A 17,373-nucleotide genomic window follows, 5' to 3' on the forward strand; every position below is an offset into this window, starting at 1 on the left:
TTCCAGCACGTCTCCTCTGCAACACTCCCCGTGTATGTGGAACACGTCCAGGACTAGTTTCTGAATTTCAGTAAAATTTGCTCCAGGAAACTTTTGGCTCAGTTTAATAATGGTTCTGGGGGGGGATAAAAAGATTTAAAAATCAATACTTGGTTATCTATCAGAATGAAGTAACTTTATAGATACAATCAAAGCTCAAAAAATAAAATATGTTGTTTAAAAAGAAAAGAAAATGTGCCTTATACCATGTCAGTTGCTGCTTGATCTCTCAAACAGCTTACCCCTCAAATCCTTATACCAGCTCTGTGCATTCTGACCTTGCCCCCCAAATTACTTGGAAGTAATTTGTCTTTTCCTAAAGCCTTTCTTGGACATTGAAATGAATTCTACTTTTTTTGTGGTACATCTCTGATGCCGAACTCCTGAGACCATTGTCGTGAGGGGACAGAAATATTAAAAAATGGAAACAATTAAGAAATGGAAAATTCCATGAGGATAATGATCATTGTGCACTTGGGAGGAAAAAAATTCTTCTGAGAATCCAGGGAGAAATGCACATGTGCAAGTCAAAGACACTGAAGAAAGTGGGGCAGACTAAACACTGCAGGCATGTCGTCCTGCCAGGACACTTGGTGTGGCCAGAGAGAAGCGAGGAAGAAAAACACTGCTTCCTCTGCACATCTCATTACATCTCAATGTTTGCGTGAAGCCACTGATGAAGATGAATTTTCTTCATAAATTTAGGGCATTAAATTTTGATTGCTTATAGATAAATTATAGAGTCACTGCAATCCTTTCTTCATTTCTGTCTTATTACTAGGATGAACTTAAGTAAAGTAGTTCATGAACCAACCTTTAAATTCCTAATAGAATTGGAAGGTAATTAAAGGATAAGTCTAACTCCTCTCAGTCTTAGGAACTAACCTCTACGGATAAAAATTTTCACCCAGGTTTCCACTGTGTCCATGTTTTAAATGCCAATTAAAAAATTAAACTCTGAATAAATACACTTAATACTCTTTGATTAGGGTCTCAGATGTTTTCCTATTTCCTAGAAATGTTTTCTGCACAAACATTTCCTAGAAACGTTTGATTGGGGTCTCAGATGTTTTCCTATTTCCCATTTCCTAGAAATGTTCCATCACCAAAGAGTTAAAGAGTACTTTACACCAGTTATGTAATTTTAAATGTTCTTCTCACCTGACACTAAATTCCAATATTACTGCCTCAGGGGAATCTTTTAATAGGAAGAAACAATTGGCATAATGGGCCTTATAATAGAGTAGGAAGCACAATTAATATGAAGAACCTCTTGTTAGGCCACAAGGTTTAAATGATTCTCAGTGGAGACTAACCTACTTTGTGGAGAAGCTGGGAACCCACGGTCTAATGAGGAAGTATTATTTGATTGCAGGAGGAACTTAAGAGTATCTAAAGGAATAGGCAAATAGCATAAATCTGAACTCCTTCCTTCCCCCAACATCTCAGCTGGGCTTTAGTAAGTGCTGCACAGCAGACTGGTCCTTTAGCTTCCTTGTAAACCCAAGAGCTTCTGACTATAATCATACAAGCCTTCATCAAAGGGGACTTCGATCACCATAACAGCAACAATGACAAAAATGAGCCTGAATTGCAAAACAGTCACTCTACACCTCTGACCTACATCCCTAGACAAAGCTTGAACTTACATGGCTTGAAGGACTTGGGGTTCGAATGTTCGCATTACTGCACATACATGTTGATTTAACAAGCTGCTTTCTCTTAATTCTTTCATAATTGGTGCTGCCTAAAGGGTAGAAGAATAAAAAATATTGTAGGGAAGCTTGCATTTTTGTAAATTTTAATAATTAGAAAAACAACAGATAAAGGTAAAACATGAAACTCCATAAAGCAGTTTTTACTAAAAATTATAAGTGCCATACATTTATAATTTTGAGAAGAGTCACAATTCTTAGAAAATGTTATAAGACTTCTGGTTGCAGGTGGTTAGTCATGGATATCACTCTAGGTCTCTGAAACTAGGAAAGCTTTTTGCTTCTCTAAACCTAGATTCCCTTGTTAGTTTAGTAACCATCACACACCTCTAATTTATTTTAACTTTTAAAGAAAATAACAACCATAAATCATTTATCACAGTTCTCTTCCACCTTTTTCTCTCCTGCTTTTTCCCCCTCATTTTCTTTCACCTCTCTCATCTACCTTATCATCTCTTCCTCTAGATCTTTCCCTCTTTATCCTACCAAACTCACTTCCTTAATAATAATTGTTTTAAAAAAAAAAATAGTGGTTGACGGAATAAATGAAAATAGCAAATCATTCTTTCCCACAAACAATTTCGGACTGCCAAAAATGCTCAATCCTAAACAGTATACTCTTCACTTAAAGCACATTTTTATTTTCTACTTTGGTTAATTAATGAATCCTAACCCGACTACATAGAAGCTCAGATATTCACACAAATAAAATACCTGTGTCTGGAAGCATTCGATTGCATTTTCAGCCTTGCAGCAAAGCGAAAATATTTTTTCAGAGCGTAAGGCCAAAGAAAGAATGGTAGGTGCATACAGGAAGGGGTGATTTCTTGCGATTTCATAGATGTATCTGTAAAGAAATCGAGGCACAATGTTTACAAAGCCATGAAAATGGGACCACAACTGTTGGGAACTGGGCTCTGGAATTTGTTTAAAGATCCAAATAATGACAGCAACAAAATGCGTAAGGCTCTTCTTTACTGTGCACAGGGGAAAGAGTCATATTTTATTCAGACACTGTCAAAATTTTTCTCACTAAAGATGGGGGGGGTATCTGACAGAAGATACTAGATTCTATTATGAAAACAAAGAAAAATGCTGACTATGATTTTTATTACAATGTCTTTTTTACTAAGTCTACTCGGACTTGTTGGAGGAATCACCAAGGCCAGAATTCTGCTAAGTAAAGCAGAAAAGAGGACTCTTTTCTCCTCCCCTTTTCAGTGCAAAATAGAATTTCCAGCTTGGTGCTCTCCATAGCAGAAATAAAGGCAAAGTTCTCTTTCTCTGGTTTAGTAGTAATACGCAAAACAGAATTGATGGAGAGATAGATCCCAGACTTCCCAACAGAGAACCTGGTTTCAAATGGACTAGCAATGTGCTCTCAGCCTCTTGTTTTAATCTTTTAAATTTTAATTTCTTCATCCACACAATGGGGAAGAAGAATGAATAGACAGAAGGGAGAAAAGGCCATATCCACGGGTTGTGGACCATCTACCCAATCCTTGGTGCCAAGCTCATTTCATCCTACAACATCCTAAGTGCTCAGTGAGCCTCAGCCAGCCAGGCCTGGTGGAGCCTGCCTAAAATCCCAGCATGACATCCTTGGGAGGCTGAGATTGGAAGATCACAGTTTGGAGGCCAGCGCCTGGCAACTTAGTGTGACCCCGATTCAAAAGAAAAATAAAAAGGGCTGGAGTGTGGCTGGAGGTAGAACACCTCCAGGTTCAATTCCCAGCCCAACAAAGTAAAAATAAAATAAGTAAATCTCAGACACCTTTATGTATCTTAACCATGCCTGGATCGCTAATGCTTTTTTTTTTTTTTTCACACGCACACACAATTTGATGACTATAATGCATCAGTATCTAGCTCTGAAATAAATGTTTTCTGTGCAATATTCACATACTCTTGAGCAAGGTAAAATGGAGAAAGGAAGGGGGGGAAATAGATGTGTCTTTCTAGAGACTAAAGATGCTGTGTGGTCTGTAGAGCATCTAGCGTGTCTTGAAATGTTGCTCTTAAAGTTATCCTCTTAATTTCCTGGTACAGGCCTCAGCAGATACAACCCCAAACACTTTTTCTACTTTTCCATACTTTGGAGGACCTCTGTAAATTGCAGGAATGCTAAGTTCTGCTTGGTACTGCTCCCCTCCTGGGGTTCTCCTTACGTGTTCATGAATATCTCCCTGTTTTTCTCATAGGCTCTACAGCTTGAGTCAGGTTCTGGAACTTGGGAGGGAATGCTGGATCCTGGAACAGGCTTTTTGTGTGCGAGTAAACAATCATGTCTTTTTTCTTTGCTTTGGCTGCAGCAGTCTGAAAATCCATACTTGTCAGAAATTTCCTTCTCGTGGCAAATCTCTTCCAGAAAGACAGACAGCTGTAAGAAAACTTTTATAGTTACTAAAAAGGAACTCGTTTTGCTCATAAATTCTTTAGAACACAAGACACATTTTCTAATATCCAAAGCCAGAACTATAGAATAAGAAAATTTCTCACACAAATTTCAGCTTATTTAATTTTGACTGAAGAAAATAGCTTTCTTTGCTGCTTTGGGGAAATGGAAGTTTAATTTTCAAGTCTGAGTAATACACATGACTGTTAGGTAAAACTATTTTATTTTAAAAGGGGAAAGGCCATGAAATATTGTGCTTCCTTCCTCAATTAAATATTTTATTTTATTTTTAATTGTTCATGTTATCAGCAATTTGGCCCTAGGATATATAAGCTCTCCTTTTTTTTTATAAAAATTATACTACAGAAATAGATACTAATTCCATGTGAGTGGTCTTCTTATAAAAAAAACATTGATTAAAACTGGATATGATGTTCAGTAAAAAAATTAAAATGGTTTAAGTGGGTGCAGTGGTGCATGCCTGTAATCCCAATACTTTGGAGGCTGAGGTAGTAGAATCAGATTCTCTGCTAGCCTCAGCAACTTAGTAAAACTCTCAGCAACTTAGCAAGACCTTTCACAATAAAAAACAAAATGGGCTAGGAGTGTAGCTCAAAGGTAGAATGACCCAAGCTCAATCCCTAGTACCAAATACAAAATAAAATAAAAATAAAAATGATTTTGAAATAAAAGTAATCAAAACACTTTTCACTGGTTACAACTATAGATTTAGCTGAAAGGTTTTAAAAGGCACATGTTTCTTTCTCTGGTGCCTTAATTTTACCAAAATCAGATGACAACATCAATATATCAAAGAAAATCTCTGAGAAATATATGCATTCTATTCCTCTTAGGGAAGGTTTTATTTAGCTTTTTTTGTGTGTATGTGGTACTGGGGGGTGGAGCCCAGCAGCTTTTCTACCTCCGGGCTATACTCCCAGACCTATTTTATACTTTATTTGAAAACAGGGTCTCACTAAGTTCCTGAGAGCCTCACTAGGTAGCTGAAGCTGGCTTCGAACCTGTGCGATCCTCCTGTCTCAGCCTCCGAAGCTCAGGGATTACAAGCGCGTGCGCCACCGCGCCCTGCAGTTTTATTTAGCTTTTAAACTGCGAATGCTTACAGAATCTTGGAAATACTAATTAAGACTTCTAATTTTCAATCTCCATTAAGAATACAAAAACTTTTAACTTTACAATAATAAATCACCAATCTATAGCATGTCCTTGAACCTCCATTTGAATATAAAGTTGAATAGGGACTGCATTTTGCACAATTTATATACACAATTTTAAAAGATTATCAGGTCAAGCCAAAAACTGAGATGCCAATCTGAGATTTTTATGAGTTCATAAGATTCAGAGTTGGAAAGAACTCTACTTCTTAAGAGGCTATCTCCTTTGCAATGTTTCAGATACACTGTCTTTTGGCCTCTTCAAACTCAACACAACACAGCATTCTCTGGGAATTTTGTTCCAAAATTGGATAGTTCTATGTAATATAAAGCTCATTTCTATTTAGATAAAATTAAAAAACAACTGTTATTTATTGAGCTTCTACATTGGGACAACCTTATACTAAAAAAGTATTCATTGATTATCTAGAATTCAAATTTAGCTGGGCATTGTAATTTGACGGTATTGTTCGCTAAGTCTGGCAATGCTACTTTGACCTTTGTACCCCATATTGACGATAGTGTAGTGAAGCTACAAAAGGTATTAGTTCTGAAGCCAGATGGTCTAATTTAAATCTTGGTTCTGACATCTTGTGGTTCTCATAAGGAAGCTACTCAATCTTTCTGTGCCTCAGCCTCCTTAACTGGAAAATTAGAATCAATCTCCTAAAATTAATATAAAAATTTAATAAATTAATATGTGTAAACAAAGCTGATATTCTGGCAGTAATCTCAGCCAGAGTCTCTTAGTTCACTGGTCTCTTGACCTACTTAACTCATTGATTCACTAGTGCTATACTATATATCTCAAGATATTTTCAATATCTATGTTTGTAGAACTCCCTGGAATATGCCAGTCCCTTTGGTTATTTGGGGGGGGGACAAATTGGGTTTAAGTGGGTGCAGTGGCGCATGCCTGTAATCCCAATACAGACTTTTGGTATCTACTTCTCAAATACAAGAGTTATTAACTTTCTTTTTTTTTGGTGGTACTGGGGGTAGAACCCAGGGCCTCTTCTACCTCCGGGCTATACTCCCAGACCTATTTTATGCTTTATTTGAAAACAGGGTCTCACTAAGTTGCTGAAAGCCTCACTAAGTAGCTGAAGCTGGCTTTGAACTGTGCGATCCTCCTGTCTCAAGCCTCCCAAGTGCTGGGATTACAAGCGTGTGCCACCACGCCTGACTCATTCCTTGTGTATTTAATAAAAACTAACTGTGACAACTATTAATACATCAACCTCCATGACAACTCTGAATTTAGCCTAATATCATCCCTTATGTATAAGAAAACTGAGGCCCAAAGAAGTTGAATACTTTGCCCATGGTCTTCCAGATAATCTCACTACAGAACCTCAGCACCTAGTCACCATGCTCCTATTGTCCCTTTACAATAGCCACTTTTTATATGCTCTCTTCAGCAATTCAGAAATAACTAAACCCTTTCACACGATGACTCTTCAAATAGCTAAATGTATCCCTTCCCTGTATCTTCTCTTCTGCATGTAAATTTTTGTCAAATATCACAGAGCTTGTTGTATCGTTCACTCACCTGGTTCTCTAAGCACCCTGCAGGGGAGCCACCAGTGGATTTCTCAATTTCAGTCAATACATCATTTGTCATTTTACGTACTTCCTCATAAGTGGCTTCAGGAACAATCTGAGCAAAAAATATGGTTGCCCTAAAACAAAAAAGTTCATGAGAATGCTTATGGGACAAACACATATCAAATTTATTTTTCTCATATATAGTTTCTTTTATTTTTTGTTTATGTTCTGATCTACTAGAGGTTGACTTTTACTAAAGAAAAAAAGCTTTGTGTGAAATCAAATTTAGTGGTCCAGTAAGAGTCATTTTTCTTTCCTTTTCTCTTCTCTTCTTTGCCTTTCTTGTCTTTTCTTTCTTACTGCTTTTTCTTCACCCTCCATATATATATACATAGAGCCATTAAAAATCAAAATAAGTGAACTTTTCAGAGTAGTTTCTCTTTTTATGGCCACCCACTCACTGTAATATACTTTCAATTGAAGTATATTTACAGTTTCTTCTCCTTCTTATTCTTTTCCTTCTCCTTCTTCTCCTCTTCTCCTTTCCTTTCTTTCTTCCTTTTTTGATACTGAGGATTGAACTCAGGAACATTCTACCTCCAAAATATACCTCCAGCCCATTTTATGTTTTTTTTTTTTTTTTTTTTATCTTGAAACGGGGTCTCACTAAGTTGCTGAGGGCCTTGCAAAATTGCTAAGGCTGGTCTCAAACCTTTGACCCTCCTATCTTCACTTCCCAAGCACTGGGAATACAGACATGTGCCACCATACCTGACTGCAGTTTTGTTTTTTTAATTTAAGCAAATACTTAGTCTTTAGACTTCTTCCTCTGTCTATTCCTTTGCATGATCAAAGTCTGATTCAAAACTGGTGTTCATGGGTTGACTCAAAGCAAAGTTTATAGAATTTCTATATGCAAGCAGTAGCAACAACTCGTGCCTTTAAATTCCTTATTAGAACTTTAAGAAATGTGGAATGGAAAGATGGCATCCAAGAGGACAATGTGCTCTCCACAAATAACAAAAAATAGAATACATTAACTCTTACAATTTGCTGCTAAGATTTAAATAATATACAGATTATAGAACACTGTAATCGTATCCTATTGTTATCAGTGAGAACAATTCTGAATTAATACATTTGTCACTGATCAGAAATTAATCTTCAGTTTCTAAAATCTGACTTGGCTTGCTACATGGAATTCAAAGTAACCAAGAGGTAAATAGCCAGCCAGGCATGGTGGCGCACGCTTGTAATCCCCGTGCTTGGGAGGTGGAGACAGGAGGATCGCGCAGGTTCAAAGCCAGCCTCGCTGGCTTAAGAGACCCTGTTTCCAAATAAAAATATAAAATAGGTCTGGGAGTGTAGCCCGGAGATAGAAAGGCTTCCAGGAACCCCACTACCACCAAAAAAAAAAAAAAAAAAAGAGAGGTAGATAGCCAAGGCACTTTTCGAAGTTCAACCTTTTTAATATCAACTTGATATTCAGTATAAATAACTTTTCTTGAACTTGTACAATTCACTTTTATAATTGAAAAACTCATAAGGCTACCCAGTTTTATTTAATTACCTAAGTTAAATTACCCTCGCCTTGCATATTTAAAGTATATTTCCAGGAGAAAAACTTACAGGTTAACTAAGTTCATCTCTGCAGAGCATTGGGAAGAATCCAGTGTAGAAGCTGGAAAATAAAAGAGATTAGTGAAATGCAGTGTATTCAATCATGCTCAGGAAAGAGATTATTGTTACATGTAAATGTTTAGATTTATAGAAATATACAATTTGAGAACTGAGAAGACATCAGGGATCACCTACTGAAACACCTTTTTTTTTTTTTTTTTGCAGTACTGGGGATGGAACCCAGGGACATTCTACCTCCGACCTACACCCCCAGCCTTATTTCTTATTCTTTATTTTGAAACGGGGTCTCACTGAGTTCCAACGGGCTTCACTAAGCTGCTGAGGCTGGCTTTGGATGCGCAATCCTCCTGTCTCGGCCTCCCAAGTACTGGGATTGCAAGTGCGCGCCATCATGCCCAGCTTGAAACACCTTCTTTTATACTGGAGAAAACTAAATAACCTTAGGAGTGAAGTTAATGAAATAGCTTATAGTAGACCTAATACTAACATCAATATTTTCTTGAACCATTATTTGGTTCCTCCCCTACTTTGATCCCCTACTTAAGAATCAAATGGCTAAAAATGCATTTCAGTTATTCCTTTGAACCCAGTTATACCGCAGTTTGCACATTCACATACTACTCACAATGCTGGTTCTTCAGTCAAAGAATGATCCATGTCTTAATTAAGAACAAAGATGTTACTTATTTTTACCAGTCCGAGGGGATTTTACATGGGAAGGAGCCAGAATTAAAACCTGATATACATACATTTTATTTTAAAGTAACTATATCTATCAATTAAATATGTCAAAACTTAATTCCATATGGAGCATACAAACCATTCATTGATCATGTGAACACTGTTGATTTGATAAACCACATATCAAGTTATAAGTTTATCTTTCACTTAAATATATCTACTAATTCGGTTTTTTTTCTGTGAGAAACAATAAATGTGATACATAAATCAAGGCAAGTAAATACAAATTTAAGAATTGTTATATTGAAAAAAGGCAAAAAAAGAAAAAACTAGTATCTCACCTATTCCATATGGATTTCTATGCATTGTTCTGGATTCAGTAAAATTTAGCAGGAAAATTAAAAATATCGATACCACCCACTTCATGGTTGCTGGTTATTTTCTTGTTGGCAGTGGTAGGAGAAGAATATAAAAAATCATCCTGAAATTCTTTTATACCCTTCACAGGTAATGCCTGTTAACTAGTAACCTTTTGTTGGTATATCCATTACTCTGTTTCCTTAGGTTGAAATGGGACATTTTGCCAATAATTAACAGCGCAGGAGTTACTTGTATTTTATGTTCAAGGACATAGACCTCTTCAGGATGGAAAAAAAATCTGCAAATTCATTCTAGTTTGCAAATATAATATATCTTCTTTTCCATCTACAAAGTATTCAACTACATGATTTTCCCCTAATCTGTAGAATAATAGTTCTTTTCAAACTAGAAAGTTAATGTGGTCACAAAGAAAAGGCACAAGGGTTGGTGTGAAACTCAACTAAAAACATTAATTCTTTAAAAATATTAAAGCCTATCATAGGCCAGGAACTGATCATGTTTGGCCAATTCGGACAACTCATTAAAGAAGATATTACTTGATTATTACATGGTTATTGTTTATCTCAAAAAACTTTTCACCTGATTTTCATGTCAATAAGGTATATTTTTAAAGCATTCAGTATTCTGTGCATGACTTAACATAGAATATTTACAGCACAAATCCTGATAAACCAAGTAATATGCTAATTTTATTTGTCAAAAATAATTTGGCATGTCTGTGGCTGGAAGGGTGGACCAGTTGCATTGTTCATCTGGTAACGCAAAATGATTATGATAATACTAAATATGGGCACCTATAAACTCCTGATCCTAGGAGTGGTCCATAGCTTACCTTTCTTCTCTGTTAGGGTTCTCAATCTTTACTACACATTGGAATTATGGGGAGAACCCTTACAATGCTGAGTGCCTAAACTATAGATAGCCCAGACCAATTAAAACAGAATCTGTGGAGTTTGGATTCAACATTGTTACTTTTTTTTTTTTTTTTTGCAGTCCTGAGGGTGGAACTCAGGGACATTCTGCCTCCGAGCTGCACCCCCAGCCCTATTTTTTATTCTTTATTTTGAAACAAGGCCTCACTGAGTTGCAAAGGGCCTAAGTAGTAGCTGAGGCTGTCCTCAAACTGCAATCCTCTTGTCTCAGCCTCCTAATTGCTGGGCTTGCAAGCAAGCAAAGCATGTGCCACTATACCTGACTCACCTTTTTTTTTTTTTTTTTTTTTTTGTAGTACTAATGATGGAACTCAGGTGCCTTCTAGCTCCAGGCTACACCCCCAGACTTATTTTATATTTTATTTGGAAACAGAATCTCACTAAGTTACTGAAAGCCTCACTAAGCTGCTAAGGCTGGCTTTGAATGTGCAATCCTCCTGTCTCAGCCTCTCAAGTACTGGGATTACAAGTGTGCTCCATTATGTCCAGCTTGAAACACCTTCTTTTTATACTGAAGAACTAAAAAAAACCTAAGAGTAAAATTAACAAGAATAACTTATAGTAGAACTAATTCAAATCCTTCTGTAACTTAGTGAAACCCTGTTTGAAAATAAAAAATAAAAGCCGGACGTGGTGGCGCACGCTTGTAATCCCCGCACTTGGGAAGTGGAGACAGGAGGATCGCATAGGTTCGAAGCCAGCCGCGTTGGCTTAAGAGACCCTGGTTCCAAATTTTAAAAAAGTATAGAAATAGGTCTGGGAGTGTAGCCCGGAGGTAGAAGGGTTTCCAGGAACCCCAGTACCACCAAAAAAAAAAAAATAAATAAATAAAAATAAAAATAAAAATAAAAATAAATAAATAAATAAAATAAGGCCGAGAGTGTAGCTTAGAGGTAGAATACCCCTGGATTCAACTCCCAGTAGACTTTGTCTACCCATTAGGGTCCCAGAACACTGCTTCATAGTGGAGTTCTCCTACTGTTCCTGAAGGAGGTTTTATTTAAACACATCAAAACAGTAGCATTAGTTATAAAGAAATGATTGAGAAATATTCATGAAGCAGTAATTTTGAAGAATTGAAATACAGGTTATAAAGCAAACTATCTGCAGCTTGGCTAAGCAGAGACAAAAAATACTCCCCCAAACCACTCACAGCCTGGTCCATACGTAGTCAGGACTCAGTGACATTTGCTGAATGAATAATGAATGTGTTTAGTCGAAAACAAGGGTTCAAGGTAAGAGGAAGAGGTTCCATTTGGCAATGCTGAGCTCTATGTGCTCTGAAATCTTTACAAACCATATTTCGGGCTTTTATGCCAATAGATGTATAAAGACTAAACACATTCATTATTCGTTCAGCAAATATTACTGAGTCCTGACTACGTATGGACCAGGCTGTGAGTGGTTTGGGGGAGACCTATGTAAAAGTGTCCAGCAAATACTAGGGCTTCACTAAGTTGTGATTATTTTAATATTATAAATAGGCACATAACTACAAATAATATGTGACTATCAGCTAGAGGTGTGCTGTACTGACCATTCACTGATGAGACTGGATCATTTTGCCTTACTCCTGCCCCAGGTTCTGTTTGGCTCTGTTCTCTGGTTTTGAGTCATCCTTCCACATTCTCTCTTCCCGAGCAGATCCCTGCTGTTCAACATCCTGTGAGTAGACAGCTCAGTGTCATGGTTAAACACGTGGCTCTGGGAACTAGGTTCGAATTTTCGTCCCATCACTTATTAGCTATGTGACTTTGGGTGAGTCTCTTCATTTCACTGGGCTTTATTTTCATCATCTATAAAATTCTGGTGATAATAATAGTACCTTCTTAATGATTAAATTGATTAAATGATGATTAAGTTGATCAATGTAGATGGCTCAGAACTGGGCCCTAGCAGAGTAGAACTCAATAGATGTGCATTTTATTTATTTATGCAACAAAAAGTTAAGTCTACATCTAGACACTATTGCTTTGTTTTATGGGAATAGTCAGAAACAAGACATACATGTCAACCCAGTTTTCGCTGAGCCTACAGTCCGATAGGAGAGGCAGACAACTGTATCAGAGATCACTACATGGCATGATGAATGCTGTGATAAATGGAGTGAAAAGAACATCTGACATTGTTGTAGGAGGAGTCAGGTAAGGCTTCCTGAAGGAAGTAGCATTTTTAAAAAGTTGGAGATAGGCTAAATAAAGAGGAAGGAAAGTGTTCCCAGTAGGTGGAGGGCAGTGGAAAGGTCCAGTGATATGGAAGAGCAGAGCTAGGCACACTGAAGGAAGAGGAAGAAATGCAGTTTCAGTGATTTGAAGATGAGGGAACTCACTATATGGAGAGAATTTCTGAGAAGGCTGGCAGGGTCCACATCTTAAATAGCTTCAAAATCAAGTAGAAAAGCTAATAAAAATCGTGTTTGTGTTTTGAAGCTATGCCGATTGCTAAAATGGGGGAAAGGCCGTGACAGAGACCAGTAAGAAAGCCATTAGAATACCATGCTCCAGTAGCAGCCTGGATGAGGGCAGTCGTAAGGGGGAATGAGAAATGTGGGTAAAACTGAGTACGAATGAGATGAGGTAAGTAAAAGGGCTTAGAAACTGACTATGTGTCCAGTTTGGGGTAAATGGAGTTCAAGATAGTTTAAGATAGAGTGACCGGTTTACCCAAACAGTCCCAGGGTTACACCTGTTGACATGCTGTGATTATTAACCAGGCTTCCTTCTCATGCTCAGAAACATCCGAGGTAGCTCCATGGTGGGCCTGGGAAGTGTCTCTAAGCCCTCTAAGTGGGGAGGATGGTGAACTTTGAACAGTGTTTTCCTGTCCCTGAGAAGAACACAAGACTGAGAGAATGGAAATTAGGGATCATGTGGGTGGATGAGATTAGAGTGCAAAGAAGAACTCTGATATCCACCAACTGTTACAAGACAAGAGGCGATAAAAAAGGAGCTTTGGACCAGAGTTTGTATGTTAACTGCAAACAGTCCCCAATCCATATGTGTCGTTGCTCAAAGCTTTGTCTGAAGAAGACAGGTCACATCAAATACTTTTCCATTGCCCTGATTCTATTTGCTTTTTCATAAATCCATGAAACTGCTCAGAAGCAACATGGCATGGTAAACTGGACTTTAATATCAGAAAGAGTCTAATCTTGGCTGTGCCCATTAATAGCCATATAGCATTAGGCAAATAATCTGTCTAGTTCTTGATTTTTTCACATATATCATGAAAATATTTCCCAAAGTTATTTTGATGTATAAATGAACTAAAGCATTTTAAATGTCTGACAGCTACAAACATTTTTTAAAAATTAATGTAAGTTACTACTGGAATTAGCATCAAATATTAGATATATTTTTCTCGAAGCAGTTTAGCTGTATACGTGGTTTGCTAGAAAATGATTTCTCTTCCTTCTCTCTGAGATGCTGTGTGTGTGTGTGTGTGTGTGTGTGTGTGTGTGTGTGTGTCTGTGTGTAAGGCTGGTTGTTAGAGATGATTTTGTGTGTGTGTGGTACTGTAGATTGCACCAAGGGCCATTCTACCTCAGAGCTGAGTCTGCCCTCCAACCTACAACCCTCCTCTCTCAGCCTCTCAAATGCTGGAATTACAGGTGTGCGCCACCACACCCAGCTTGAGATGCATTTTTTAAACTTCTGCTCCTGCCCCAGCATGGTGGTGCCACACACTTGTAATTCAGCATTTGGGAGACTGAGACAGGAGAATCACAGTCCGTGGGCAGCCTCAGTTACTTAGTGAGGCCCTTGGCAACTCAGTGAGACCTTGTTTCAAAATAAAGAATTATATATATATTCTGCTCCTTGATCCCATCAGTGCTTGTAAAAACTGTATCCCACCTGTAATCCCAGTACTTGGGAGGCTGAGACAGAAGATCACAAGTTCAAGGCCAGCCTCAGCAATGTAGCAAAGCTCTCGGCAACTTAGTGAGACCCCATTTCAAAATAAAAAATAAAATAGTGCTGAGGTATACCTCAGACGTAGAACACTCAGAGTTTTATGTAGGTTAGTAGAAATAAATAGGTAAAAATGAGACAAATAGGAAGGAGAAGTAAAATATATCTTTGATATTAGAATCTGGAACTAACATTTCTCAGCCTTTACTTCCCAAACCAGCTGTTTCCCAAGCCTGTCTCTCCCAATTGGGGGAAAACTAGATCCAGCAGTTAATGGAAAGAAACTATAATTGCCCTGTGCACTGTTAATAAGACAGATGAAATATCTTGAAAAATCGATAACTTAGGGGACCCTCCAGCTTACCTACTGATCAAATAATGGAGACCTGGATTAACCTGAGGACTCTAAAGATGAGAAAACCACCAGACTCCCAAAAACTGCCTCAAAACTGTGGGCCTAAGCTCATCCTCAACTGCCTTCTCATACCCTCCTCTCACCAAGTTTCCTTCAAAAGAAGAGTCATGGACCTTTCAAAACATGTCTTCCCTATTTTCCTAAATAAACTTCTGTCCATGTCTCTGACTGGCACATGTTAAAATTATTTTTTCCCATGTAAGTCAATGATCACCTTGGCCCTGGGGTAGGTTTTGCTTTTTAGGAACTCCTCGGAGGGATCCCTCATGGAATCAACCTTCAACTCCATGAGAGGTTCACTCTGCAATCACACACACACACACACACACACACACACACACACACACTGTACCCACCCTTTAAGGCCTATATCTAATAATTCCTAATGAGTAATTTCTGATTGTTCCCTAATAGAAAAAGGCGCTCTTATCTTTGACAGCTTTTAACACTGTTAAGAATATTTTCTGCCGGGCGTGGTGGCGCACGCTTGTAATCCCCGCGCTTGGGAGGCAGAGACAGGAGGATCGCGCAGGTTCGAAGCTAGCCGCGCGCGCTGGCTTAGGAGACCCTGTTTCCAAATAAAAAATGTAAAAATAGGTCTGGGAGTGTAGCCTGGAGATAGAAGGGCTTCCAGGAACCCCAGTACCACCAAAAAAAAAAAAAAAAAAAAAAAAAAGAATATTTTCTCATGGAACTTCTTACCTGAACTTGTATCGTCTTCATTTGTGAGCAATGTGGTTCTTCCTGGATAGTTAACTTTTGGAACTTCGTGGCTCATCTTTGTGATTCCTGCAGTGCTTAGCACAACATCTGGCCTGGGACATAATCTCAATAAGTAGAACTCAAACTGCACTAAATCAAATTGTGCTAATTGTTTCCATTCATTGACACAAATGAATGACTTATCACCTACACTCTTCTTGCTATAAAACTTTATTGAAAAGTTTATGTTTACATATTCTCTAGCGTTCAGAGTTCAGAGGCCCCGGGACAAACCTAAGAAGGGGATGGTATCTTTAGGAAAAGCCCATGAGTTTGGTTGCTGGTTGCAGAGCTTAAAATAATCCCACAGAGCAAATCTAACCTGGGGTCAGCAAGATACATGACTCCAAAGTCCTTCAACACAATTTATTCCTCTTGTCCCATAAAATTTAATTACATTCATCCCACCTTTATAGAGCAAATAGAATCCCACCACTACATCTACCATATCTCTAAGAACCCCAAGAAAGGAAGTCCTGCCTGTGTTTAGCCTTGACCTCTGAGGCTCTTTCCCCCCAGGGCTCTTTTACTTACCTGTCTTTTACATGCTGTTTGCTTCCTGTCCTGAACCCCATATTGGACACTCCCCAAATACTTTTTCAAAGAAGCCTCAACACAAGTTTGCATGAAGGAACTGAAAATTAAGTGCCACACGTGGTGGCACATGCTTGTAATCCTAGCATGCAGGAGGCTGAGACAGGAAGATCACGGATCATGGATCACGGTTTGAAGACAGCCTCAGCTACTGAGTGAGGCCCTATGAAACTCAGTGAGACCTCTATTTCAAAATAAAGAATAACAACAGAGCTGGGGGTGTAGTGCAGAGGTAGAATGCCCCTGGGTTCCACCCCAGTACTGCAAAAAAAGAAAAGACTTTTTCAGTTCATGTAAACACAGTCCAATTCTTCACGTACAGCCCTGACCGCCTCATTTCTGCCTGGTCTCTTTTCCTCTCTTCCTTTCCTCTCATCTAGCCCTGGAATTTGCACTTCATATTCCTTCTTCCCTCACCAATTTTAGACAAGACAAGCTGCCTTCTCTTTAATTTGAACTCATCTAGATTATGCTCTGGAGTGGAAATGTCACCTTTCATATTTGCTCTCAAATTATTTTGCTCAAAAAGGAAAAGGAAGCTGGATGTAGTGGCAGACACGTCTAATACCAGAGGCTGAGACAGTGGACTGCGGGTTCCCAGCCAGCCTTGGTAACATAGCAAGGTTCTCAGAAACCTAGTGAGACCCTGTTTCCATATAAAGAAATAAAATTAGGTTGGGAACGAAGCATGGAGATGGAATGTGTCTGGGTTCAATCTCCAGTACCAAAAGAAAAAAGAAAACTATTCTTCATCTAAGTGGCTTTTTGTTCACTGGTTTGTTTGATTTGATGTATGTTGTTGTTTTGGGGTTTAGTGTGTGTGTGTGTGTGTGTGTGTGTGTTGCTGGGGATTGAACACAGGGGCGTTCTATCTCCGAGATCCACCCCCAACTCTATTTTTTTTGTTTGGAAACAGGGCCTCATCAAGTTGCAGAGGGCCTTACAAAATAGCTGAGGCTGGCTTCAAACCTGAGATCCTCCCGTCTATTTCCCAAATGCTAGAATTATAGGTGTGCACCATCAAACTCAGCTTCATCAAAGTGTTTTTCTCTTGGTGTTTAGGGAAGAAGACATGTTTTTCTTCCTCAACATCCAGAATAAAGCGAGAGGGGACAGAGTCACATTAGACAACTGACCTCCCTGGCAAACTTAAAAGGAGAGAAGGGTCTCAAGGTCAATAAGAT

At 38.4% G+C, this 17,373-nt stretch overlaps 1 protein-coding gene across 1 annotated transcript in view; it reads right to left on the reverse strand.

Moving 5' to 3' along the window:
* AFP (alpha fetoprotein) overlaps window positions 1–9,623 on the reverse strand; it is a gene marked incomplete at its 3' end in the record, with an annotated part of 20,377 nt that extends 10,754 nt beyond the window's left edge. The window contains exons 1-7 of the mRNA XM_080697222.1: window positions 9,536–9,623; window positions 8,502–8,553; window positions 6,877–7,006; window positions 3,923–4,134; window positions 2,469–2,601; window positions 1,689–1,786; window positions 10–115 (exon numbers count right to left, since the gene is read on the reverse strand). Of these exons, the coding sequence (XP_080553348.1) occupies window positions 10–115; window positions 1,689–1,786; window positions 2,469–2,601; window positions 3,923–4,134; window positions 6,877–7,006; window positions 8,502–8,553; window positions 9,536–9,620 (816 nt within the window). The 5' untranslated portion in view covers window positions 9,621–9,623. The remainder of the gene's footprint in view (window positions 1–9; window positions 116–1,688; window positions 1,787–2,468; window positions 2,602–3,922; window positions 4,135–6,876; window positions 7,007–8,501; window positions 8,554–9,535) is intronic.
* Between the last annotated feature and the right edge of the window lie 7,750 nt (window positions 9,624–17,373).

Source organism: Muscardinus avellanarius (genome assembly GCF_963383645.1).
Source record: "Muscardinus avellanarius genome assembly, chromosome: 6".
NCBI lineage: Eukaryota > Metazoa > Chordata > Mammalia > Rodentia > Gliridae > Muscardinus > Muscardinus avellanarius.